The 27,963-nt window shown below is 38.9% G+C and overlaps 1 protein-coding gene across 1 annotated transcript; it reads left to right on the plus strand.

Annotated features, from left to right (window-relative positions):
* The first annotated feature begins 296 nt into the window (after positions 1-296).
* On the plus strand, positions 297-27,963 carry DNAAF10 (dynein axonemal assembly factor 10). Its single transcript, XM_032177637.2, has 8 exons — positions 297-561; positions 10,220-10,320; positions 13,068-13,198; positions 16,292-16,393; positions 19,228-19,343; positions 20,633-20,767; positions 23,271-23,368; positions 26,343-27,963. The coding sequence occupies exons 1-8, from the start codon at positions 379-381 to the stop codon at positions 26,548-26,550; spliced, it is 1,074 nt and encodes a 357-aa protein (XP_032033528.1). The 5' UTR covers positions 297-378; the 3' UTR covers positions 26,551-27,963.

A 27,963-nucleotide genomic window follows, 5' to 3' on the forward strand; every position in this document is an offset into this window, starting at 1 on the left:
GCCGGGGACCTGCAGGATTTGAGGCCGGGGGGGGGGAAACAGGGTGTAGGCTGTCCTAAGATATGCCTGATGCTCATTGTCTCACTCCAGCCGCGCAACTCCCAACCCAAGTATTTTGTAATCTCTAATATGTATGTGTGCGAAAGGCAGTGGGTAAAGGCGATAAACAAATTCGTGCTGTTGTGAAGGAACATTTTGTGCGATCGCAGGAGCGCATCTGGCATTATCCGGAGATAACTACAGCCAACATGCTAGGGCATCTGGGGCAGAATACGGAAAGCGGGAGGGACAAATTACCAATGTTTGGAGTCTGGTTTCCAGGTTGCTTTTTTGGTGGCTCTGGGTGTGGCGGTTGCCGTAGCTGAAATCGGCTGCACCATGTCGGCCTTCGAGAAGCCTCAGATCATCGCCCATATCCAGAAGGGCTTCAACTACACGGTGTTTGACTGTAAATGGGTGCCCTGCAGCGCCAAATTTGTGACCATGGGCAACTTCGCACGGGGCACCGGCGTCATTCAGCTGTACGAGATCCAGCACGGGGACCTGAAGCTGCTTCGGGAGGTGGGTGCCGGGTCGAGGATCCGGACTGCCGTTGGGGGCGAGTGCGGATCCTGGGGTCTGCATTCCTCTTTGCCAGAGCCTTCGTCCAGCGTCCCCCAGAGCATGGCTTGAGCTGCGCGAGACCAGAGAAGCTGACCGCCGACTGAGGAATGTTTCCTATTTAAAACCTTTCTTCTCATCCGCGGGGTAGTTCCTCCGCGCCCAACCGTCCTGCCACCCCCAGTGCAGTCCAGCCAAAGCGGGCACCAGGATGCCTGCAGTGTGGTTGGAAGAGGCAACCTAACACATTCGACAGGTATCAGTTGAGTGCCGGGTATTCCCAGGCATGTGAATGGCAATGTCCCCCATCTCATGGAGTTTATTTTCTAGTGGGAGAGATACTCAGTTCAATAATCAAAGCAACGATACATAAATACAAACCGAGATGAGTTGTCTCACACAAAGGAACACGGTTACGGTTCAATGAGAGTGAAAACAGATTTGGGATGAATGAAAACAGATTTTGGTATGTGCAGAAGCTAACTAGGCCAAACTAGGAGTAAAGGACAAGGTTTCCAGGGCTTCTGCACATGCAGAAGCTCAGTGATGGGAAGAAGTTTATCTCCTTAAGAAACTAGAAGGATAAGCAGGAACCAGACATTGCAAGATCTGTAGGACATTCAAAGGATTTATGCCTTTTTTCTAAGAAAATCCAGACACAATTGAAAGGATTTAAGCAGGGTTGTAGCAAGATTAGGTTTGCAAGTTTTTTTTTGAAGATTACTAGTGAAAGAATTAGAGAATAATGATAGTAACTAGCATTTTATAGCTGTTTATAGTTTTTGAAAAGTCTTGATTTGGGTTACCTGAAAAAAAAAAAAAGATCAGTCATAATCAGATCAGGGTTGTAATAGACTACAAGTGCAGGGTAGGTTAAGAACTCTGGGGATCAAAATCTATGGAGAGAATATGCTTGGAGGAGGTAGGGATTAAACTGGTAGATAAAGGATGAATACAGTTTGAACTGTTAAGCCTAGAATAGAAAGTATGTAAGACCCCATCCCGCTTTAAGTTTCCCTGAATGACAAACATGAAACATGGCTTATTTTTTTCTACCTTTCCTTGTATTGTTCATCACTTAGCTTCCGGTAACTAGTGGCTTTTTTTTTTTTGGAAACAGGGTCTCAATCTGTCACCCAGCCCGGAGTGCTGTGGTGTAAACACAGCTCACTGCAACCTCTGTCTCCCCACCTCAGCCTCCCAAGTAGCTGGGACTACAGGTGTGTGCCACCACACCTAACTAATTTTTTTGTACTTTTAATTAATTAATTTATTTATTTTTATTTATTTATTTTTATTTTTTTGGTAGAGATGGGGTTTCACCGTGTTGCCTAGGCTGGTCTCCAACTCCTGGGCTCAAGCAGTCTGCCTACCTCGGCCTCCCGTAATACTGGGATTACAGGTGTGAGCCACTAAGCGCGACTACCTGTTGCTATTCTAATGTCCAGTTCAGATTATCTAATGTATGATGCCCTTCCTGATTTCTACACAAAGTAAAATTTCTTTACAGTGCATTTTGGGTTGTTTTTGTTTTTTATTGTTGTTGTTTAGAGATGGCATAGCTCTGTCCCAGTCTGGAGTGCAGTGCTACTGTCATAGCTCATTGCAGCCTGGAACTCCTGGGCTCAAACCATCCTCCCACCTCTGCCTCCCAAAGTGCTGGATCAGGTGTGAGCCACCATTAAAAAGAAAAGGCATTTAAAGGATTTATTCCTTTTTCTTTTCTTTTTTTTTTTTTTTGAGACGGAGTCTGGCTCTGTCACCCAAGCTCGAGTGTAGTGGCGTGATCTTGCCTCACTGCAACCTCTGCCTCCCAGGTTCAAGCGATTCTCCTGCCTCAGCCTCCCTAGTAGCTGGGATTACAGGCACGTGCCACCACGCCCAGCTAATTTTTTTGTATTTTTAGTAGAGACGGGGTTTCACCATGTTGGTCAGGCTTGTCTCAAACTACTGACCTCAGGTGATCCACCCATCTCGGGCTCCCAAAGTGCTGGGATTACAGACATGAGCCATTGCGCCTGGCCATTTATTCCTTTTTCGAAGAAAAATGGGACATGATTGAAAATTTTTTTTTTTTTTTTTTGAGACAGGGTCTCACTCTTGCCTAGGATGGAGTACAGTGGCAGGATCAGGGCTTAGACCTGTGAGTTTTTAAAATAAGAACAAGCCTGATGCAGTGGCTAACGCCTGCAATTCCAACACTTTGGGAGGCAGTGGGGTGGACTGCTTGAGCCCAGGAGTTCAAGACCAGCCTAGGCAACATGGCGAAACCCCGTTTCTACTTTTTGTATAAAAAAAATACAAAAATTAGCTGGGCATAGTGATGCCAGCCTGTAGTCCCAGCTACTTGGGAGGCTGTGGTGGGAGGATCTCTTGAGCCCAGGAGGTCAAGGCTGCTGTGTTCACACCACTGCACTCCATCCTGGGTGACAGAGACCCTGTCTCAAAAAATAAGAAAATGAAAATATATGATTTGTTTGTATTTCAGAAGTACACTTACTCCATCAAGTGGAATAGAGTAGTTGGTCTTTTGTAGCAACTCTGGGGAATTTCAGCACATTTTAAAAAGATAATTTTCGTTTGTAGCAAAAATAATATGTGTTCATGATAGAACAGTTAGAAAATAGGAAAATAAAGAAAATATCACCCATAATCTCAATGCCAGGAATAACCACTAAGTGTATTTTCAGGCCGGGCGTGGTGGCTCACGCCTGTAATCCCAGCACTTTGGGAGGCCGAGGTGAGCGGATCACAAGGTCAGGAGATCGAGACCATCCTGGCTAACACGGTAAAACCCCGTCTCTACTAAAAATACAAAAAATTAGCCGGGCGTGGTGGCGGGTGCCTGTAGTCCCAGCTACTCAGGAGGCTGAGGCAGGAGAATGGCGTCAACCTGGGAGGCGGAGCTTGCAGTGAGCCGAGATCGCGCCACTGCACTCCAGCCTGGGTGACAGAGCAAGACTCTGTCTCAAAGAAAAGAAAAAAAAGTGTATTTTCACCTGGATCCTTTGGATCTTCTTTTTTTCTACCGTGAGTTATCTGAGAACACACTATTTCAAGGTACTGTGTCTAACAAGGACCAAAGATATTTAAAAGTTGAGTCCTTTCTCTTAAAGAGCCTACTGTCCAAAAAGAGGGTAAAACTAATACAAAAATACCTTTAAGAACTTACATTGGGCTGGGCGCGGTGCTCACACCTGTAATCCCAGCACTTTGAGAGGCCGAGGCGGGCGGATCACAAGGTCAGGAGAACAAGACCATCCTGGCCAACATGGTGAAACCCTATCTCTACTAAAAATACAAAAATTAGCTGGGCGTGGTCAGGTGCGTGCCTGTAATCCCAGCTACTCAGGAGGCTGAGGCACGAGAATCACTTGAACCCGGGAGGCAGAAGTTGCAGTGAGCCAAGATCGCGCCATTGCACTCCAGCCTGAAGACAGATGAAGACTATCTCCAAAAAAAAAAAAAAGAACTTGCATTGCATTTGGCTGTTCCGGTGCAATGGAAAAAAAATTTTAAATATAGGTTAAATACTGGTCCAGTAACTCCCACTCCTTACTGTGCATCAGGATCATTTGAGTGCACTTTGTGGCTTGTGTGTGTGTGTTTTAAAACATTTGTGCCTTGGTCCCACCCCTAGAAATTCTGACACAGTGGTACATCTTTGTTGCATCTGGAGTAAGGTTTAAAAATCAGAATGTTTTTAAACTTCCGCAAGGTGATTTTTCTAAAGAGTCTCAGAGCTGAGAACCATTGAGCTAGATGGGTCATTTATTAAAATATAAGGAAACAGACTTGATTTATCATCGTAGATCTACCCCTAAGTCATGTGCTCCAAAGCTCATGCATCGTTCTTTTTTTTTTTTTTTTTTTTAATTTATCACTGACTTGGAGCTCACAAAGCCTGTGCATCTAAGAAGAAAAGATGTAAAGGAAGCCTATCAGTCTTTGTTGAAGTCTTCTTTATCTTAGTTCTAAAAGGATAGATAGGGAATGGAGGGCAGGGCCTCCGTGTTCAGTTGAGCAGTTTTTTGCACCACACAAAGGTGTCTGGCTGAGTGCTCAAATGGGAGCTAAAAGCTCTTTTTCCTTCATCAAGCCTTACATGTGTGAGACTTCATCAGCCTATAAAAGGCAACTTTTTTCTAATTGGCACAAAGATACCATATGGACTAGGGATGGCCTTGAAAAATGGAAACACAGTTGTAGATGTTTATATTAAAAAAATAGCAATAAGCTAATAGAATTCTGCATTTTTAGCCTCTGTGCTACCGAATTTACTGCTTGTTAGCATTTGGTTGGCTAGATCTTTTAATGTTAATTAAGTATTGCCAGGATGTGGAGGAGGAAATACTGACAAGCTGTACTAGACCCACCCACATGCAGAACAAAAATAGCTCACACAGGAATTATTGATCTTGAGCTTCTTTAATCATTTTAACTTCTTATAGCAAGAAAATGAACAGCTAGGTCAATTATGACCATCATTGATGGCCATTTTCAGTATCATATAGCAAAAATTGTTAGTATATATTGATTTTCTTTGTTGAACAATTTTTGCAAGATAGAGCTGCTTTCCCCCTGCCCCCCCAGCTAGTTTTCTAGCAAGAAAAATTTTGATTTACCACCAACTTCTTTTCATCTTTTCTGTAGATAAACTATCTAACGGGGCAGAGAGGGAACCCATTTGTGAACTATGAAAAATTAGCTTCACTAGTGTCCTCTTAATTTAGCTATTATTTTTATTTCCATGAATGTCTGAGGAAAGAGGAAACATGGCTCCTTTTGTAAGTCTGTTTGCCAACAGAGCTCGGCCCTTCTGAGCAAAGTGCAGTCCTCAGTGCACACAAATGATAAGTTTTAATACATTTAATATGTTCATAATACGTTTAATACGTTGAAGATATACAATTTGAGTTTAATTTGGTTCTTGCACAGCAGATGACTAATGACTATAAATATCTTTGTGTTTCTTTAAAAAAAGAACAAAGAACATGAGGGAAGCATAATATATATTTATATCTTGTAAAGACATGAATGAAGGTAAAAACCAAAGGGCAGAGATCTGAAAGTAGGTTTAATTCATGCCGTTGTGCCATTTACCTCAGCAATCAAGATTGGAACATTTCTTTGATACTTGCAGTAACTCTCAGGTTTACAGAATGAGGACTCCAATAATAAAATGTTTATTTAATCGATTTACATATAAGCCTGGAGGCAGCCTAGTTTAGAAGAAAAAGTCTGGATTCTACCTGGCTCTTGGGACTTTAGGCAAGTCACTCAGTCCTCTGAACCTGTTTTGTCATTTTGAAAGTGGTGTTCTGAACACTTAGTTTGCAGTGTTGTATATATTAGAAAAGGGATGGTCTAGACTGGAAGAATATCTAAAATGTATCTGAAATGTAGGTGTTCAATAGATGGACGCTATTTTCATGATTGCATGTCAGTGGCACCAGAAACTGAACAGTTTGTCAGAACCCTGGCACATGAAAGTATGGTAGGAGAAAAGAGAGAACAAAGAAAGTGAACTCCAGGCCTGGTTTGTCTGTCCCTAGTGTTAGGGCTGAGAGATTCATGGATGGTCATTTATACCTTCATTCAACAAATGTTGAATGCCTGCTATGCGTTAAAAAAATTAGGCAAGGCCCTGCTCTCATGGTGCTCACATTCTAGAAAGGGGGACATAATTGCATGAATAAAATAATTTTGTTGATAAGTATAATAGATGATTAAACAGGGTGAGTGACAGTAATTTAGGGGTTTTTCAGATTGGAGGGACAAGGAAGACCTCTTTGGGAATGTGGCATTTGAACTGAAATCTGAATGAAGAGAAGGATAGAGGCATGGTGACCTGGGGAAAAGTAGTCCAAGCAGTGGGAACAGCAAATTCAAATGGCCCAAGTGGAAGAGACCTTGGCAAGTATGAAGAACAAAAAGCAAGCCAACTGGTGTGGCTGGAATTAGTAGAGAAGGCAGGAAACAGGAAATGAAGTCACACAGACAAGACCAGATCCCAAAGGACTTTATGCATTTCGTATACCATAGGCCTTTGTGCCACTCTTGTGAGTCTGTGCTTCTCAATGTACATACATTTTACTTCTTTCCTTTATATTTGTAATAAAGACATACTTTTAGACGGGATGCAATGACAAATGTGAAAATGTATAGAGCTTGTTGTGTAGACTGGTTGTCAGTTTGGTTTCTTTCTTTTGAAGGTAGCAATTCTCAGACATGTGCAGGTGTCAAAGAATCTGCACATTGCAGTGCTGTTTTTGGAACACCATGAAATATTGGAGTAGTCAGTTCCATCTCTGCACAGGGAAGAGATTTTCAGCAGGAAAATCGGACTATATAGATAGATAGATAGATAGAGATCCTGATTTTTACATCACAAGTAACCACACAGTTTTTAAGTCTTCACTTCCAAGGTTTTTTTTATTTTTATTTTTTTATTTTATTTTATTTTATTTTTTGAGACGGAGTCTCTCTGTCACCCAGGCTGGAGTGCAGTGGGGTGATCTTGGCTCACTGCAGCCTCCGCCCTCTGGGATCAAGCAGTTCTCCTGCCTCAGCCTCCCCAGTAGCTGGGATTACAGGCGTCCACCACCACGTCTGGCTAATTTTTGTATATTTAGTAGAGAGGGGGTTTCGCCATTTTGGCCAGGCTGGTCTTGAACTCCTGACCTCAAATCTGCCCGCCTCAGCCTCCCAAAGTGCTGAGATTACAGGCGTGAGCCACCACACACAGTCCAAGTTTTTTTTAACTGATGTTCATTTGCTAGTATTTTCTACCAGGCAAACTAAGAAAATTATTTTTTAAAAAAACTTTAGAATCTGAAAACCACACATCCGTCGGCTTTTGTTGGTGGTGAATTTTCTAGTTCATGTGTTATGTTAGTAACAGAAGATCAGTGTGTTCCAGGAGTATAGTTTGAGGTTCTCTAGCCTAAAGGGTCTAAAAGTGAAAGTTGGGTAAAAGAATAACAGGGAGGAAAGTTTTTCTTCCAGTTTTTTATTTTTATCCAGCAGTAAAATTTTAGAAGACTGTAGGGAACCAAAGAGTGTAGGTTAGTTTTTACCTCTTCCATGGCCTAGGAATCACAGAAACCCTCATCAGAGGTTTGAGGGGACAGCAGTGGAATTCTGGGAAGCAGAAGGCTTTAGCTGGTTGGTGGGAAGAAAATGGGAGACCAGTCTTCCCAGTGCTTCTCTGAGAAAAATGTTCCCGGAGAATTGGGTCAATAGATGATGCAAGCTCTCCACATCTTCTAATCTCCTGTCTCCTGGAACCACATTGCTGTGCATGAGGACCACCAGCTTCTTACCTCAGAGGGTCTGCTTCCACCCTCTGCCTCAGAACATGGAAGCCATTATCAATGGCTTAGGGCTGGCAAGACCCAGGTTCAGTGTGAGACCAAGGGGAGGAAGGAGTGGATAGCCATCTCATCAATTGGCATAGGTTGGAACTCTGAATTAATTTCACCATAGAAATCGTGCCCTAATAGTGATTAAGTGCTTTACCACTGTTAATATATTATTTCAGGTACTTTTATTTGAGGAGAGGGGAACGGTGAGGAAAACATAAATTGCCTGGAGTTAGAAACCGTGTGCTTTGTTGACGAAATTTTGATCCTCTGTGTTGCCCCATTTTAAGATACTCTTTTTCATAAAATTGGGAAAAAATGGGAATAAATGAGTATTAATTTTCTGCTGCAGCGAATAACTGATGCCATCTCAGTCCACTTGTGCATTAAAAAGAGAAACATTCTGTGGTTCTGTGCTTCTCATCAATAGGGTCTTTTACAAACATGTTACTGTACGTGGCTGATTTCGTTTACTAGACAATTCTGAGGAGGGTATGAATGCTTTTAGACTTGGCCACGTAGTAACTCCAATGTATCTAGATCACAAACAATAGGATAGTTCAACAGTCTGGTAGTTTCCAAAGCCCTATACCATATAATGGTAACCTTTGAATCAGAGAAAAAAAGTTGTTATAGTTTGTGTTAAGTGACTTCTATTTTATTCGTGAAAATTGCTATGTGTACCTTATATGGATAATATACCCTATATGGAAATGCCTGGATAAACATTGAAAGTGGCAGGGAAATTATTTTAAAATTATTTGAAACAGGCCAACCTGGGAGGGATGAAGAGAACTGAAGTTACAAGGGGAGATGTCCTGGAAACTGGAGAACGCTGCGAAAGGAATAAAGTTTTTCCAAATGTATTGTTAAGTGAAACAAATCAAAGGACAGTGTACTGTGATCTGCCTTGCGTTGAAACAAACACTTGTGTGTTTGTAAATGCGTAGAAGGCCTAGAAGGGTGGGGATTACTTCTGGAGAGTGTTAAAGGGACTCAATTTTTCCTTCCATCCTTTTGTTTTGTTTGAATTTTTATAGGGAGCAGGTATTACTTTTATAAACATTAAGAATTTAAAAATGTAAAAATTGTTAGAGACCAAGAGGAATAGTTTTGCCCCATTGAGGCTGACAGTCAATGGGAAGTGTTATATGGCAAGAGTGTGGTGTGGGACAGATATCAGTGGCCTCATCTAATTCCAGATTCCAGAGATCTCAGGAGCCAAGGCAGCAGGAAAAGCAGTTAGACTGTAGGAGGGACTTTAGTGACCTGGGCAGGTAGAGTTGGCGGTGGGAGGGGCCATGGAGAAATCAGAAACATCAGCAAGCAAAAGAAGGTGAATAGAAGACCCAGGGAGGCGTAGGAGTAGTATAACAAATATGTATATTTTGGAGGAACCAAATAGGAACTGATATTTGAGTTGTTAGCTTTTTGAGGGACTGGCCAATCTCATTCATCTTTGTATCCTCTTTTGCCTACTTCAGTGACTTGCATGTAGTAGAAACCATTAAATGTGGAATGTTGTATGAGTTGGGCAAATCTGTAAAGCCCTATGCTTTGGTCTCCTTTTATGACAGGAGGGTATTGTGTTAGATCCTTTCCAAGGACCTTTTTGGCTACATAGTCTTCTTCACCTGATTTCCATAAGCCCCATACCTTAAATAATATATTCGTATGTGATTGTTTTACTAATGTGATTATATACGATACTTGGAGCAGTAAAGTAAAGAAACCTCAAAAGATTGGCTGATCCATACTAATATTAGCGCCTTGGTACACACAAGTTTATAAATCTCTCTGCATTGAAAAGGCCCCAGAGAAAGTGGGACATGAACATCTTTAGTTTATAGGGTTCTGCAGGGAAAACTATAAGAGATACATAACAGTTTTGTTCCCACAGCCATCTGGAAAGATAATATCTTCATTATGTTCTCATTTCTGCTGAGGATCTTAAAGAATATCACATGAAATGCTGAAACTTTCATATTTGCAATAGAGATTGTAGAGCTGTCAGCATTTGAATGTCATTAGTGAGAGGAGAGGAAAGGCAAATTAACACTTTTTCTTTTTGACAGTTACATACTTTAAAGAAAAATGACTAAAGGAAAAAGCATGATTATTTTCATCAGAAGATGTTTTAATTGCCTTTTATATTCTTATTTAAATGCCATAATAGAGCCATAAATATGACATTAATAGATTATAAATATCTGCTTACATAAATAATATATCCTCTCTTCTTCCCTTCTGTCAAGATTGAAAAGGCCAAACCTATTAAATGTGGAACATTTGGTGCAACATCTTTACAGCAGAGATATTTAGCTACTGGAGATTTTGGTGGAAACCTTCATATATGGTAAGATGATTTAGTCAGTATTCAGACAGATGAGATAGGCAATTTATTTGATAGTTTCATTACTCTTTCTCTGAAAGAGAATTTTAATTTTAAAATATTTCTATGTTCCATTTTAACTATAAAAATATGAGAGTTGTCTCTAATATAGATTTCTAGATTTCATATTCAAAATCCACTAAAAAATACTAACCTATTTTTCTTTAGATATTTTGGATAATATTATCAATGCTTATTTTCACACACGCAGTTTGGTGCTAGCATTTAATGCCATGTATTTGTAAATAAAGGTCTGTTCCCCCTCCAACTTTAAAAATACAGTATATAAAAATGCATATGAATAACACTGAAAAAGTAGATATTAAATATTTATATTTCAGCAAGAGATTTAGCACTGCAGAACGTTTGTTTTTTAAAGCTTTAACATCTAAGCACAACTTTTTAGAAACATATCTGTTGAACAAATCAAAATAAACTTGTTTTGAATGGGCAAAATCACAATTCTGCCAAATGCCTTTTTCGTGTTTTACCTAGAGTTATTTGTTATTTAGAGTGGAATGAATTGAAATTCCTTTTTAATTACTTTGCAGGAAAATCTATTATTTTAATCATTTAAAGTATACAGCAGTGTTCTAAAATATTATGGAGAAAGTTCTAGAGTGTTCTAGAAAAACTGTCTTCCCTGCATCATGTTTTCTAACATGACCTTTCTTGAGTCTCACTTAGAACCTGCTACTTTATAATTACATTACTTTAATATAGTTATCTGTCTTAGAATCGTAACATTAAACAAAATGGAACTATTTTAATTTCTCCTTGCTTTAACTCCTTAATAATTAAATTAGCATGTATTCATTAGTTCTTAGATGCTTTGTCATATGCTTTGAGAGATACTGGGAGAGAGGCAAGTTAGAATGCTATTTTAAAAAATAAATATGTTTCAACACAAGAGTATTCAAAATATTAGATAGTACCATTGACCATCTTTCTAATACAGTTTCCTAGTATAGTACAGATATTACCAATTTACTTTCATTGATAAATCTTATAATTTCATGTTAAAAAATAATGTTTTAAAGTCTATAAAGTAGTAAAACAGTCATTTCAAGTAGAACCACAATCTTGTTTAATCTCTTGACTAGGTCATAGTGATGATAAATGTCATTTCTAAACTAGGTTGAAATATCTCAAAAAAATTTTTTTGTTTTTGAGATGGAGTCTCGCTCTGTTGCCTAGGCTGGAGTGTAGTGATGTGATCTCGGCTCACTGCAACCTCCACCTCCCGGTTTCAAGTGATTCTCCTGCCTCAGCCTCCCAAGTAGCTAGGAATACAGGTGCCCACCACCACGCCTGGCAATTTTTTGTGTTTTTAGTAGAGATGGGGTTTCGCCATGTTGGCCAGGCTGGTCTCGAACTCCTGAACTCAGGTGATCTACTCACCTTGACCCCCCAAAGTTCTGGGATTACAGGGGTGAGCCACTGCACCTGGCCACAGATTTTTTATTAGTGAGGTTTTACTAATAAATCTTGGCCCAATAATAAATTGGAATTATATTTCATGTATAGTCACATTCATTTGAAAAATCCGTAAGTTACTGAAAACTAAATTATTAAGAGAAATGTAAATAGAAGTTCCTGTAGAAAAGCAAAAGAAGGGGAGAAATGGAGATGGGCAAGAAAAGGAAGGTGTGAGGATCACCTAGTCAAGCCATTCATTGCCCAGTAGTGCAGTTGTGGTAATCAGTACTTTCCTGAATGCCTTTCTGTGAATTGACCTATTAGCCGAACTTCAGCCTTCTTGCAGTAATACATATTGTTACCAGTACGATGACACACTGAAAAGTATGTCAGTAGAAAATCAGTGTGGACTTCAGTGGGAAAATAGTACATTATAAAGGAAGAAATGTGTACAAAGTAAACACTACTCATATTTTATCCTTTAAAAAGGTCATATGATCCAACTACTGAGGCCTACTTTGGAAGAATTCTATATCACTTTGAATTTACATATATATATTTTTTTAGATAGAAACATACTAGCTGCATTTTAACAAAAACCTTTGCATATTTGGTGGATGGAATTTAACAATGAGTATGATGATTTAGTAAGGCCAGCTAATGGTGTCCATCTTCTATTCACCTCCCATATTTTTGTAACAGCCACTAAAACCCAGAATTGAAAAAAACTGTCCTGAGAGCCATGTCATCAGATACTTGGTTGTTTTTTCCCTTTTCCTTTTTTTTTTTTTTTTCTGAAACAGGGTCTTGCTCTGTCCCCCAGTCTGGAGGGCAGTGGCATGATCTCAGCTCACTGCAGCCTTGACCTCCCTGAGCTTTACTCTATATTTGAAGCAGTATTTTTTCAGACTTCAGTGTAGCACAGTCATTGTTTTGGGGACCCATCTGAGATCCTGATTCATTATGTTTGGGGAGGAGCCCGTGAGTCCACGTTAATCAACAAGCACACCTGGTAATTCATCTGTGGGGGTCTTGGATAGATTGTCTTTGAAGAACACTAAGTATAGTGAGCTCAGGATTGGAATTTCGAGTTGAATGATGACAGTTCTCATTAGGGGCTTGAAAGAAGTTGGAGAGAAAATTTCAGAAGTGTAAATAAATGTATACACTATCTTCATAGCAAAACCTTAATTTCTATACAAAAAATATAACGATAATATATCTTTTTGAATTTCAGTAGTAGACTTAAATGTTTGGGATATGTGGTGTAAGAAGCTGTATTTGTTGTTTAGGAATTTAGAAGCTCCAGAGATGCCAGTATATTCTGTAAAGGGCCATAAAGAAATTATAAATGCCATAGATGGCGTAGGTGGACTAGGAATTGGAGAAGGAGCACCTGAAATTGTGACTGGCAGCCGAGATGGTGAGTCCTTGTATTCTGTGTATTTTGTTTATTTATTTTAATGGAAATCTCTATGCAGCAGTACGTTCTCTCTGAGTAAAAATCCCCTTCAGTCACCTTGACCCCCTAAATCTAACAGTCTTGCTGCTACTTTTTTAACAGGCAAGTTTGATTGCTTATCTCTCGATTGTTTCAGACTTTTGGGTATTTTGAGATAGATTCATAGCACTTATTAACACTATTTTAGTGTTGAGCTGGTTCAGCTACTAACAATGATGGTTTCCTCTGAACCTTGAAGGATTTAAAATGTCTTTACAGGTTTTTGAGGCAGCTGACGATATAATGTGGGTGGCAGCTTTTCATTTTCTTTTTTTAAAAGGCAGAATTAGTACTTGTGAAAATTGTCATATTGACAGCTGGTTGAAAACTGAAGTTTTGTGATCCATCCACTAAGCATTGTAGAGAGTTCCAAAGGCACCAACTCAGCTCTTCCACCCTGCAGTGACCAACAAGGGCCAGGTCTTTTGGTGTCCGAAGTGGTACTGCATGACTTTAATAGAGTCGGAAATGTTGTTGCTTCACGAGGGGTACATGAGAAATTTGGTACCTATTATAATTGATTTGGCTAGTTGTTTAATGGCTGCTCAGGACTATGAGGAAATTGCTTTAAAGGAAAAGTGAGATATAATTTTATAGTGGGTACTGGAGCAGCCGTGTTTTAGAAATCACTAATTTTTTTTAATCATAAAAGCAATATTGAGTATAGAGGGAAAAATAACATTCAGTCTACCACACTACCACAACCATTAGCTTTTCTTTTCCTTTTAGGTCTTATATATAATTTTGCATAGTTATAAGTGTGAATATGAATTTGTATCTTAGAAACTTTTTTTATTTAATGTTTTATCATATGCAAATGTTGCTGTCTCCACAGTTATCATTTTAATGACTATATAATATTCCATCATATGGCCATACTTAACCATTCCCTTATAAGCCTTCGGTTTGCTTTTTTTGTTCGTTGTCTTATGAGAGTGGCTTAAAAATAATGAGTAAATGAGTATTGTCATATGTGTAACCCTTTGGAATAAATATATTTTATGATTTTTTAAAAAATTTATTGGGCCAGGTACAGTCACTTACGCCTATAATCCCACAACTTTGGGGGCCAAGGCGGGCGGATAACTTGAGACCAGGAGTTTGAGACCAGCCTGGGCAACACAGCGAAACCCTGTCTCTTCTAAAATACAAAAATTAGCCAGGTGTGGTGGCACACACCTGTAATCCCAGCTACTCAGGAGGCTGAGACACAAGTTTTGCTTGAACCTGGCAGTGGGAGGTTGAAATGGGCTGAGATCGCACCACTGCACTCCATCCTGGGCAAGAGAGTGGGACTCTGTCTCAAAAAAAAAAAAAAAAACAAAAAAAGTTTAAAATTTATTGGCAAACATTCCGAAGTACCTGTTTATAGTCAGCTACAGTAGATGAGATAGATTTCTAGTTTACCCTGTCAGCGTTGATTTTCTTTTTTTCCTTCCTTATTTTATAGACAAAATGGTATTCCATTCCAACTTGTGTTAATTTTTTCTATGTTTACTGGTTAATTTTGTTTTATGAATAGTCTATGTTCTTTGCTCATTTAACTTTTGCAAACTTACTATAAATCTTATCAATTTGTATAAATCCTACAGAGAAAGATAATCTCTTATCTCTATAGATGGGATTTTTTTTTTTTCTTTTTGAAACAGGCTTTTAGTAGGTGCAGTGGCTCATCTCTGTAATCCCAGCACTTGGGAGGCTGCGGTGGGAAGATCACTTGAAACCAGCTTGGGCAACATAGGGAGACCCCATCTTTACAAAAACTAAAAATTAGTCAGGCATGGTGGTATAGTCCCAGCTACTTGGGAGGATCACTTGGACCCAGGAGGTCAAGGCTGCAGTGAACCATGATCGCACAACTGCACTCCATCCTGGGTGACAGAGCAAAACCCTGTCTCTAAATAAATAAATATTAAAGTAAAGCAGTCTTTTAATGATCAACTTTATTTTATCCCTGGAGATAAATCTAATGTTGTACCTCCACCTTTCCTGAGTTATTTTCCTTTTAAGGATTTTTTTTTTTTTTTTTTGCCCTTTTCTTATTCTCTCTCAGGTACTTGCCTTTTAGCCATTTTATTACATGCATTTGCATTTCTTGTAGGTAGTGACACTATTTTAGTAAGTAGTCCCATAACATGAATTAAAACAAGAGGGTTGAAATTAAATTGAGAATTTGTTAATTTTATTTAACATTTTCCTCTTCACTATTGCCACAGGAAAATTAAACTTAATTGTATATGAAATAGTATTCTAGGCCAGGCACAGTGGCTCTTGCCTGTAATCCCATCACTTTGGGAGGCCAAGGCAGGTGGATCACCTGAGTTCAGGAGTTGGAGACCAGCCTGGTCAACATGGCAATACCCCGTTTCTACTAAAAAAGTACAAAATTTAGCTGGGTGTGGTGGTGCATGCCTGTAGTCCCAGCTACTTGGGAGGCTGAGGACGGAGAATTGCTTAAACCCGGGAGGCAGAGGCTGCAGTGAGCCAAGATCACGCCATTGCACTCCTGGGTGACAGAGTGAGACTCCATCTCAAAAAAAAAAAAGAAAGAAAGAAAAAGAAATAGTATTCTAGAACTCACATAAGAAACCATTAATTTGAAATTAGAGTGTATTCATGCCAATGGTTAAAATGGGTAGTAAGGAAAAAAGTAAAAATTAAAACAACACTGGTATTTTCCCTAAAAAATAACACATTCATTTTCGGCTCGTGATTTGAATTACATAACATTCACATTTGCCTTATCAGTCATCACTCGTAGATAACTTAGGAACACCTGTTGGCTTTTCTGTGTGTCTATTAATTTGGAAACCAAGTCAGATAGTTACATATGGGTGATATCTCTGATATTAAATACAACTTACCCAATTAGAAGTCAGAACAATGTGGATATTTTCAGATGTCATAACATCTGTCATATTGTCACGTACACAGGAAGCCATAGAAAAAGAATGTAGAAAAGAAACGTAATCATTCACTTTTGAATTTTTGCCAACTCACTTTTATGCATGGCAGGAACTGTGAAGGTGTGGGACCCAAGGCAAAAAGATGATCCTGTTGCTAATATGGAACCTGTACAAGGAGAAAACAAGAGAGACTGTTGGACTGTGGCATTTGGTAAATTATTGAAGAATTCTTGCATTTGAATTATCAGATGGTAAAAAGCACGATGCTGTAAGAAACTTCGCAGTAGTCTCTTTATAGTCTGTTTTGTGGATTATTCTAATAGTTTACTGAGGCAAATACATGTGGTGGTTAATGTCAGCCTCTGGGGCCTGGGTTTGAATTCTCACCTGCTACTTATTGGCCATGTGGCCTGGAGCAAGTTACCAAAGTTATCTGTTCCTTGGTTGTTTCATTTATAAAATGGAATTAATAATAGAATTTACTTAGTTGTGTTGTCATGAAGATTCAGTGAGTTAATTACATGTAAAGTGCTAAGAATTGTGCTTATTATTATGTGTTTCTGTTTAATGAGATAATATTGACCTAATTTAAAGTCAGACACCATTAATGGGGATAAACCAAGCCTCGAATGCAAACGGTAACCTAACAAATCATACATTACACTGTATACGGAGTATGTTTATTTTCTAGAAAATAGTTTGCCATTACAAAGTTATTTCTTATAAATTTTGGTAACTGTATTCCTTTATTAATTTACTTAAAATGAATATTGATTTTGTAAGACTAATTCACATTTGCCCTTTGATATGGTTTGGATCTATGTCGCCACCAAATCTCATGTTGAATTGTAATCCCCAGTGTTGGAGGTGGGGCCTGGTGGGAGGTGATTAATGAGGGCAGAGTTCTCATGAATGGTTTAACACATCCTCCCATATACTTTAAATCATCTCTAGATTACTTATAATACCTAATATAATGTAAATGCTGCGTCAGTCATTGTTGTATTGTTTAGGGAATAATGACAAGCACAAGAAGCCTGTACATTTTTAGTGTAGATGCAAATTTTTTTCCAAATATTTTCAATCCATGGTTGGTTGCCTATAGATGCAGAACCCATGGATAGGGAGGGCCGACAATAGTAGAGAGTAATAGTAGACATTTCCTTAGAGATGGCTCAGGACAATGGCCAGAGGTGTTAGGATGGCCTGAAGATAGTTCTAAGTTTTTGATGGTGTTTGCAAGGAAGAGATGAAATCCGAGCTTTAGGAAAATGAACTAGTGGTATTTAGCGGGAGTGATGAGTGGTACGGAGAATATGAGTTCAAGAGCTCTTTGCAGTATTCCAGGGAAGACCGAAGTTACAAGCACTGAGAAGGGAGCAGAGTGGATGATTCCGAAGATAATATTATGCAGAATACATAGAATTTGGGAATGTTTTTGGATATGAAGAACAAAGAAAAGGATTATGTCCAAGATGACTGAGTTTTCTGGCTGACTGTGGGATGAATGATGGTATTAATTGAAAAAATTATACAAGGGGTGGGATAATTTGTAAAGGAAAACAGTAAGGTCATTTTGGGACATCATACGTTTAAGATGATGTTGTACCATCTAGGTGGGGCCCACAGTGGAAATGCAGGGCTGGAGTTTATGAGAACAACGAAGTTAGAGGCAGTAGAGAATGAAAGCATGGGGATAGGATGCCCAGAAGCCTAGCACAGTGACAGGGGCCTCCTTATCACTTAACACTCTTTCCTCAGCCAAGAGGTACTTGGAAAAAAATCCTTGAATTAATTCCAGGAGGATGAGTTTAACTACAGATTATAAACTTACTTCAGGTATGATCATCCACACTACTAAAAATATGTCACAGTGTGCTACAACTTATTTCAGATTTCCTTGTAAAGATGGAATCACACCAGAACAACATTTTTCAAGATAAATTAGTTTTACAGTTTGTTTGCATTCAAATATAGTTACTGCCAAGAGAGCAATAGAAGTATAACTGTATTTATTCTCTGAGACCCCTTTGTGTTTGAGCTGTAGTTGGCCTGCTAGCCTTTGCAGATATAGTAGAAAGCATTTTTTCTTTTTTCTTTTTTTTTTCTGAGACAGAGTCTCGCTTTGTTGCCCAGGCTGGAGTGCAGTGGCGCGATCTTGGCTCACTGCAAGCTCTGCCTCCCAGGTTCATGCCATTCTCCTGCCTCAGCCTCCCCAGTAGCTGGGACTACAGGCGCCTGCCACCACACCTGGCTAATTTTTTGTATTTTTTTTTTTTTTAGTAGAGACGGGGTTTCACTGTGTTAGCCAGGATGGTGTCGATCTCCTATAAAGCATTTTCTTTAAATTGAATTCAGTAAACACTTTCACATATCCTTTCAGTATAGAATTACAGTGAATGAGCTTATATTAGTTAGTCTGCTTTGCATTGAATTGCTTTATTGCTATACATGAATACCTGAGACTGGGTAGTTTATAAAGAAAAGAGGTTTATTTGGCTCACAGTTCTGCAAGAGTATCCAAGAAGCATGGTGCCAGTATCTGCTTCTGGTGAGACCTCAGGAATTGTCTGCTCATGGCAGAAGGCAAAAGAAGAGCAGGCATGTCACATGGCGAGAGAGGGAGCAAGAGAGAGGGGAGGAGGGAGGTGTCAGACTCTTTAACAACCAGACCTCACATGAACTAGAAGAGCAAAAACTCATTACCATAAGGACTGTACTGAGCCATTCAGGAGGGATCCAGCCCCATGACCCAGCACCTCCCATCAGGCCCCACCTCCGACATTGGGGATCATATGTCAACATGAGATTTGGGGGGACAAATATCCAAGCTCTATCAGAGATTTAAACAAAACAAAAAACTAATGGATACCACATTAATAATCTTGATGTCCTGTCAGGATTGATAAGATGGGATTCTACCCAGTGTGATTTTTAAAATCTGATTTAATATAAGTTTTATGTATAGTTCCATAAGATTTTTTTTAAGCAGCCTTTATAAGGATGCATTTATAAGGATGTGAAATGTTGTATCTTGATTTCCAGGTAATGCTTATAATCAAGAAGAACGTGTTGTTTGTGCTGGCTATGACAATGGGGATATCAAACTATTTGATCTCAGAAATATGGCATTACGGTGGGAGACAAACATCAAAAATGGGGTAAAGTGCATTCTGAGGCTTTTTGGTTTCTCTGAGCATGTTTCCATTCACCTCTGAACTACTACAAAAGGAAAACACCTCTAGTAACTCATCTGAGTCAACCCCTCTGCCAATCGTTCTTAACTTTTTGAGGCCAAATCCGTTTGAGAATCTAATGAAAATCCTGGATCCTCTCTTCAGAAAATGAGCTCACACCCACATGTGGTTTCTACAATGTTGGGAGAGTCACCAGCCCCTTCAGCCTGTCTGCAGACCCCTGTGGGCCATATATTAAGATTTCAAAATAAGCAAGTAAAAGGCCTTTTTATGCCAATATCAGAAAGCCTGAAACAGTAGTCACCTCCCCAGCTCAGATTTTTGGTTCCTCAGTTGTACACCTTTAGCAAAGAATGTGGTTTCCTCCTGTTTTCTACTGTCAGCCTTGACTTAACTGTTAAATAATGTAAAAAGTTAAATAATGATTCCCCAAAGGCATTCACTGAGCATGGGAACCCAAGATTGTTTTGTTGATCTTACTAATGGAGAAAAAAAAATGGTTGTTTTTTTTTTTTGAGATGGAGTCTTGCTCTGTCACCCAGGCTGGAGTGCAGTGGCGTGATGTTGGCTCACTGCAAGCTCTGCCTCCCAGGTTCACGCCATTCTCCTGCCTCAGCCTCCTGAGTAGCTGGGACTACAGGCGCCTGTCACCATGCCTGGCTAATTTTTCATATTTTCTAGAAGAGATGGGGTTTCATTGTGTTAGCCAGGATGGTCTCAATCTCCTGACCTCGTGATCTGCCCGCCTCGGCCTCTCAAAGTGCTGGGATTACAGGCGTGAGCCACTGTGCCTGGCCAAAAAAAAAAAAAAATGTTTTTTTTTTTTTTGAGACAGAGTCCCGCTCTGTCGCCCAGGCTGGAGTGCAGTGGCATGATCTTAGCTCACTGCAACCTCTGCCTCCCGGGTTCAAGCGATTCTCCTGCCTCAGCCTCCCAAGTAGCTGGCACACGCCACCACGCCTGGCTAATTTTTGTATTTTTAGTAGAGACAGGGTTTCACCATGTAGGCCAGGCTGGTCTTGATCTCCTGACCTCGTGATCCACCTGCCTTGGCCTCCCAAAGTGCTGGGATTACAGGCATGAGCCACCGCGCCTGGCTGGAAAAAATTTTTTATGGTAAAAGTTAAAAGATAAAATGATTGTTGGAGTGCTTTCACATTATCTGACCATTTTAAAGCTGTTTTACTTAGTATAAAAGAGCCTCCTGAGTGATACTGGTGAGACTACCAATAATAAGTATTCTCTGTTTTCAGGTGTGTAGCTTGGAGTTTGACAGAAAAGACATAAGTATGAATAAGTTAGTAGCCACATCTCTGGAAGGAAAGTTCCATGTTTTTGACATGAGAACACAGCATCCAACCAAAGGTTTTGCCTCTGTTTCAGAAAAGGTAAATATGAGGGAAATGTCTTTCTATGAAGAAGAATGATAGCTTGGTTTAGACTGATAAGTAGAATTAGTCACCAAGGTTTCTTCCAGGTCTTTATGTGAAGGGAGCTATTTTTGATATATTCCTGTGAGATCTTGACAAGTTTTTCTGTGCAAAGAGTACTTCCCCAAAGTTTATCAACTTTAGATTTCTTGATTATAATAAAGATCTCAGTTAGGTAGGAATCTTATTTTGTAGTTTAGGAGTAATTAGGAGAAAGCTAGCTGATATTAGGAATTTGATCAACAAAACCCAGCCTGGTGTTTCCTAATAAGTATATAATATTTGTGCTAATACCTGGTTATATATTTTTCAAAATATAACTATATGTACATGATGTCATTTCATTACACTTTATTTTATATTCCAATTTGCTATATTAAATGAAATTATTTAAAGCACTGAGTACTGTGATTATAGTAGATGTTCAAAAATACTTACTTACTTAACTTTGCCTTGCATTTGAGGTAGCTGAGAGGAAAATACGGTATTACAGCATTAAACCAATAGATGAGGAAAGCAGGGCAAAGGGAAAATACTGGTTTAAAAAAAAGATAGTTTCTGGACTGGGGGGATTACAGAAAATTCATGCAGAAAGGTCCTGTCATTCACAAGAAATGGATTGGAAATGTGATTTGAACTTCCTCAAGTATAAAAAGAAAGAAAGATCAGTTACAGATTTCTTGTTTCCATAAGATTAAAATATACAAGTTGCTCAGGAAGTAAGAACTTAACTCCCTTGCTTCTCTCTCTCCTGTGGATTCAGTAGGATTTCTTGAACCTTCCTATTTTGTCTTATTATTATTGTTTGTAAATTATTGTCACTGCCTTATGAAAACTAAATTCTTAACAAGATAGCTATAAATTATAATATTGGTTTGCTTTTGTCATTTCAGAATATATTAAGTATCTATCAACAACATAGATCACTTTACTAAACTGTTCCATGTATAATTTGCAACACATATTTCATTATCTATAAATAATAGTGTCATCTCCAGTTTTTTGTTTTGTTTGTGTTTTTTTTTTTTTTTTTTTTTTTTTTTTCTGGAGACAGAATCTTGCCCTCTTACCCAGGCTGGTGTGCAGTGGCATGATTATGGCTCACTGCAGTCTCAAATTCCTGGGCTCAAGTGATCCTCCTGCCTCAGCCTCCCAAGTAGCTGGGAGTACAGGCGCACGCCACCACATCTGGCTAATTAGAATTTTTTTTTTGTAGAGATAGAGTCTTGCTGTGTTGCCCAGTCTGAACTTGAAACCTGACCTTAAGTGATCCTCCCGCCTCAGCCTCCCAAAGTGCTGGGGTTATAGGCGTGAGCCACTATACCTGGCCCAGTTTTTTAAAATTATATTTAGTTAACCCAGTAATTGCTAAATCTGCCAAATGGATGACTCTGGTGTATTTTAAGAGGTCATTTCCCCTCTTGCTTTTTGTGTTTTTCTCAACTTCCTGAAGAAGAGAAGTTTAAGCTACAAAATAAAATGTTTCGACAGCTTGAACCTAATCACTGGGAGACTGTTACACACTCAAAATGTGTGTTTTGAGATATGAGTCTTTATCTGCTAATGGTAATTCTCTCAAAAGACTATTGAAGTCAAAGGTCAAGACTAATCACTCACTAAAATGTGGTGTGCCATGATAGCCAGCCCCACTGCTTCTACAAAGCAGCAGTCATTCATTCCCTCCGGCCTCCTTTCTGTCTCTCCCTCTGTCTCTCTCTCTCTCCTAAGCTCTCCGCAGTTAATGCAGTGGCGCCAGGATGGATTTACTGGCTGCTATTGAGGTGCTAACAAAACGTTAACCTTCCAGTTGCTGGTTTTTAATCTTTTAGTCTAATGTGAATGATAAAGACTTTAGCTTATTATGACCATAAACATTGTCTATAAGTCCTCATGGTCCTTATTTTGAAGACTGGACAGGTAAATGGCAATAAATTGAAAATAAGGCTCTGGGAGCTGTTAGTTAAAATTCAGTCTATAAATTTTAGTTAAAATTCAGTCTATATACTTATTGCTGAGTTTTGCTGTGAACCTCAAACTGTTTTCAGAACTAAAGTGTATTTTTTTAATTCAGTCCACATTTTTTGTATATATAAACAAAAGTATATGTTTTTATATTTTGAGTGTTTTCCCCCTCAGAATGAACTAGAGGTATTTAAATATGTAAAATCTATTTTCATAATGTATTTGGTACTATAAACTTAAATGGATTTTAATACCTGTCTTCTTTAAAATCCAGTAGAACTTTGTTTCATAAAGCAATAAAGAAAAATGATGCTTTTTCTAATTTCTTATGTGTTCCTATAAATCTCTATAGCCATTATAAAGAGATGTGCCAGAAAATAACCTTAATTACTTTTATAACCATTGAAATTATAGTAGTAAAAGTTTTTTATTTGCAGGGTTTCTCTTCCAGGGCACCATTTAGCATATAAACCAGTTGTATGCCTCTTGTTCTATTTAGGCTCATAAATCTACTGTGTGGCAGGTCCGACACCTGCCGCAGAACAGGGAGCTCTTTCTGACAGCTGGAGGCGCCGGCGGCCTTCACCTCTGGAAGTAGTAAGTCTGCTAGTGCACACTGCTCCTTTTAAAGTTACCTGTGGGTGTAAAGTAGAATTAGATTGAACTTTTTTTCTTTTTTTTCCTGCTTTGACTTAGTTCATTTTGATATGATTTAAAATTTCATGGTGTTACATAACTTGTTTTCTAAGCATTTTGTATGAATATACTTTACACTTAGTAGAGTGTACACTAATCTTCTTTTGATACATTTTAGTATATCATTTTAGTTGTGTCTTCTAAGTATGAAAAAGTTGGCCCAGGACTTTTATCAGATACTATCTTGAAGTGATTAGAGCACTCACTGCCTCTAAAAGATGGGGAAAGGGTTCCTTGCCTAAATTTAGATAACATCATTGTGATAGACCCCAACAGAGCCTGAGGCTCCCGATTGGTCTCCAGGAAAGATCTTATCACTGAATTTGCTTTCTGCATATCTAGGCAGGGTGAGTTACAGTGAAAGCTTTTACTATGCACCATACTTTCTGAATCCCAGGGTGCTAACATCATAGATACTAGATCATTTAAAAGGTCTGATATCCTTGCTCAGGATTGGCCTGTGAAAAGGGAACAAAACAAAACAAAAATTAAAGGTCTGATAAAAATTGTGAGTTAATGGTATTTCTGAATACTTCATTAGCTAAGCAATATGTACTTGGAGGGGAAAAATTACATCTTTCTTAAACATCACTCAGGGGAAAAATAGCAAGCCCATAAATGAAGGATATTTCAAAAATAAAGTTTCATTAATAATGTAAGAAGAAAAACAATTACATTTAGATCTAACATCTCCACCCTGTGATGCCTTCCCGTAGAAATGGCACACAAAAGGTCCTTAGGCTTGGGTCTGTGTAATGGAGCTCGGGGGTTAGAAGCTGGCGTCAGTTTTTCATTCTGGAAGTGTTTAGATGAAGTTCTGCAAATGTTACTTACAGCCGTTGCCTTTGCACATTGTTTGCCTGTGATAGCCAGCAATCTATATCTGGAGAAAAATTACAATAAATAAAAGATTGCCAAAAGCACCAAGTAAATGTATTAAAGAATCCTAGGTCAACCTAGAACTTTCGTATTAAAAGAGAAAATATAGATACATGTTGAACAGAAATGACTTTTAGAAGTTTTTAGTAGAACTAATAACCCTTTTTTATGACATTTTCTATGAAGAAGAATGATAGCTTGGTTTAGACTGATAAGTAGGATTAGTCACCAAGGTTTCTTCCAGGTCTTTATGTGAAGTTTGAGGCGTTCTGGGAGAATGTGGGGTAGAGAGATCACTTGCTACTTTCCCTTCTTCTAGCACCTCTGCCCGTTGTTCTTCCTTGATTCTTCCACCCTGGTCTCCTCCCCACATTAGACTCTGCCAGTCCCCTTCGTGAAGCCATGTGGTGGCACGTCACTATTTTACTTGGTGATCAAACTCTTTAGGCTGCTTACTTGAAGAACTAGTCTCAGTTTTCTTTGTAATCTACACATGGATTTGTATTCCATGAGACACACGAACAGTTTCGCGCTGGAATTTTTTTACTACAGTGGATTTAGTTCCATCAGTAAAATTAGGTCTGTATGCAAATTTGAAGTTTAGTGCAATGTAAACTTTACACCTAACCAGAACAGATGTCCAGTCTAATCTTCAAATCGGTTTGGAGTTTTACTGTCAAGTATTGTACCAGCAAAGGGAACTGGTTTAAGTACAATGATATTTAGCTTTATTTTCATTTGCCGGTCTGTCTTGGTAGTAATGCAATTAAATTGTAAATATTTATTGACCACTGAACCAACAGCTCCTAGAAGAAATCATCTAGTTATTCAAGACTTGTTTTTTGAATGAAAAACTTCAACATGCTGATTTTTTTTGAGTATTTGAATCATATACACGTATTCTTTTAAAACTTCAGCAGTTAATATGGAGGGTTTTAAAAAATCTCTATGTTATCTTTTGAATACTGAATAACTGCAGCCTTTGCCAAGAGATATGTGAAAGACGTCTGTATTTAAACAGTTTATTCATCTGAATGTTTTATTTCTTTTCATCAAAATGATTTGCAGGGTTTCAGAGGAAGAGAAAATAGTAGATCATCCACCTGTAGATTATTCTTCCATTTCCATTCTGCTTCTGATTGGCTTTGTGCTTCTTACGTTCTTGGCCTTTGCCAGCATTTATGAAATAAAGATGTTGTCATAATTGATACTAGTAGGTTTTAAAAGGCCTTCTGAGGAGTGATACTTTTGTATTTTATTAGGAACACATCTCCATTGGGGAGGAGTGTTTTCTTTCCCCTTTTCAAATCTAGACCAAATAGGATTTATGACTTTAACCTTCTGCTTTTCTTACTGTATAAATTTATATTTTCAGCTGAAAAAAGTCAAATGTTCTCAGAACCACTTTTTTCTTGTTTGAAACAATTACATTTAGGTCTAACATCTCCAGTCTGTGATGCCGTCCCATAGAAATGGCACACAAAAGGTCCTTAGGCTTGGGTCTGTGTAATGGAGCTCGGGGGTTAGAAGCTGGCGTCAGTTTTTCATTCTGGAAGTGTTTAGATGAAGTTCTGCAAATGTTACTTACAGCCGTTGCCTTTGCACATTGTTTGCCTGTGATAGCCAGCAATCTAAATCTGGAGAAAAATTACAATAAATAGAAGATTGCCAAAAGCACCAAGTAAATGTATTAAAGAATCCTAGGTCCACCTAGAACTTTCGTATTAAAAGAGAAAATATAGATACATGTTGAACAGAAATGACTTTTAGAAGTTTTTAGTAGAACTAATAACCCTTTTTTATGACATTTTTTGGGGATAGGATTGAGGTTGAAATTGTCCCTTTATTTGCAAACAACACAGTATTAGAAAGATTCTTTAAGTATTTATTAGTCCCAGTAACCAACTGAGAAATAGAGTCATTGAAGTGTATGTATAAAAGTAAAATGGTGAAAGCTAAGATTTATGCGCTCTTACCATTTTGATCTTGTTTTCAGTGAATACCCTATTCAGCGGTCAAAGAAAGATTCTGAGGGAATAGAGATGGGAGTCGCAGGTTCTGTAAGCCTTCTGCAGAATGTTACGTTGTCCACCCAGCCCATTTCAAGTTTGGATTGGAGTCCAGATAAAAGGGGTCTCTGCGTCTGTAGTTCATTTGACCAAACGGTGAGAGTACTGATCGTTACGAAGCTCAATAAAATTTGACTTCAAGACTTTGGACTTGAGGCCAGGCGCGGTGGCTCACTCCTGTAATCCCAGCACTTTGGGAGGCCGAGGTGGGTGGAGCACAGAGTCAGGAGATCAAGACCATCCTGGCTAACATGGCGAAACCCCATCTCTACTAAAAATACAAAGAAAATTTACCGGGCGTCGTGGCGGGCATCTGTAGTCCTAGCTACTTGGGAGGCTGAGGCAGGAGAATGGCGTGAACCCAGGAGGCAGAGGTTGCAGTGAGCCGAGATTGTGCCACTGCACTCCAGCCTGGGTGACTGAGCAATACTCTGTCTCAAAAAAAAAAAAAAAAAGACTTTGGACTTGAAACCTTCCAGAGGAACACTCACAGAATTTAAGATAGGTTCTGGAGTCCTCAGACCCTCATTGAACAAAGCTGGATTTGGCTGATGATAAAAGACCCCAGCCACAAGCCCCTGGGCCAGCCTCCAGCCTCTCTCGGGCTGTGTTTGCTGACTTGCTGCTGCACGTGGGTATCAGAAGCACCAAGTAAACTATCTCCAGGGCCAGTTCTTTTCTTCCCCCTTACATTTCTAAGTCAATAGTTGTCTGTAATTAAACATATTTCAGATTTGTTCTGTGTCCCTGAAGTTCCATATTTTATCTTTATGCTTGTGTTATGTTTTAGTGTCTATAATGTTGTGGTGGGAATCATTTCATTTGGTTTAAAAGAGTTTGCCTTGGAAAAACTGAATTAACCTTCATAAATACATTTTGGGAGATTTCAGTGTGAGTACGTTTCTGGACATAATATTATTGTATAAAATATCGAAATGGTGGGCCAGACGTGGTAGCTCACGCCTGTAAGTCCAGCACTTTGGGAGGCCGAGGCGGGCGAATCACGAGGACAGGAATTCGAGACCAGCCTGGCCAACATGGTGAAACCCCGTCTCTACTAAAAATACAAAAAATTAGCTGGGCATAGTGGCGGGCGCCTGTAATCCCAGCTACTCAGGAGGCTAAGGCAGGAGAATCGCTTGAACCCAGGAGGCGGAGATTGCAGTGAGCCGAGATTGCGCCACTGCACTCCAGCCCTGGTGACAGAGTGAGACTCCGTCTCAAAAAAAAAAAAAAAAAATATAGATAGATGATAGATAGATAGATAGATAGATAGATAGATAGATAGATATAGATATATATATCAAAATGGCACGGTTGGTCTAGATTTGTGTAACCATTTTCTGCAATTTAATTCATAAAACAAAATGCTTTGATTTTAAAGAGCTCTTTTTTACTTAAAATACAGGAATTGAATTGGTGAGACTTTTGGTTATTGACTGTGGTAAGTGATGGTGAAATGTACAAGATTGTAGGAGTTTTGTAGTCTTATTTTTGGTCATACTTTAAAAATGCATCTTATGAATAAACTTCTGTTTTTGAGATCTA

The sequence above is a fragment of the Hylobates moloch genome, unplaced genomic scaffold (genome assembly GCF_009828535.3).
Source record: "Hylobates moloch isolate HMO894 unplaced genomic scaffold, HMol_V3 SCAFFOLD_15, whole genome shotgun sequence".
In the NCBI taxonomy this organism is placed as follows: Eukaryota; Metazoa; Chordata; class Mammalia; order Primates; family Hylobatidae; genus Hylobates; species Hylobates moloch.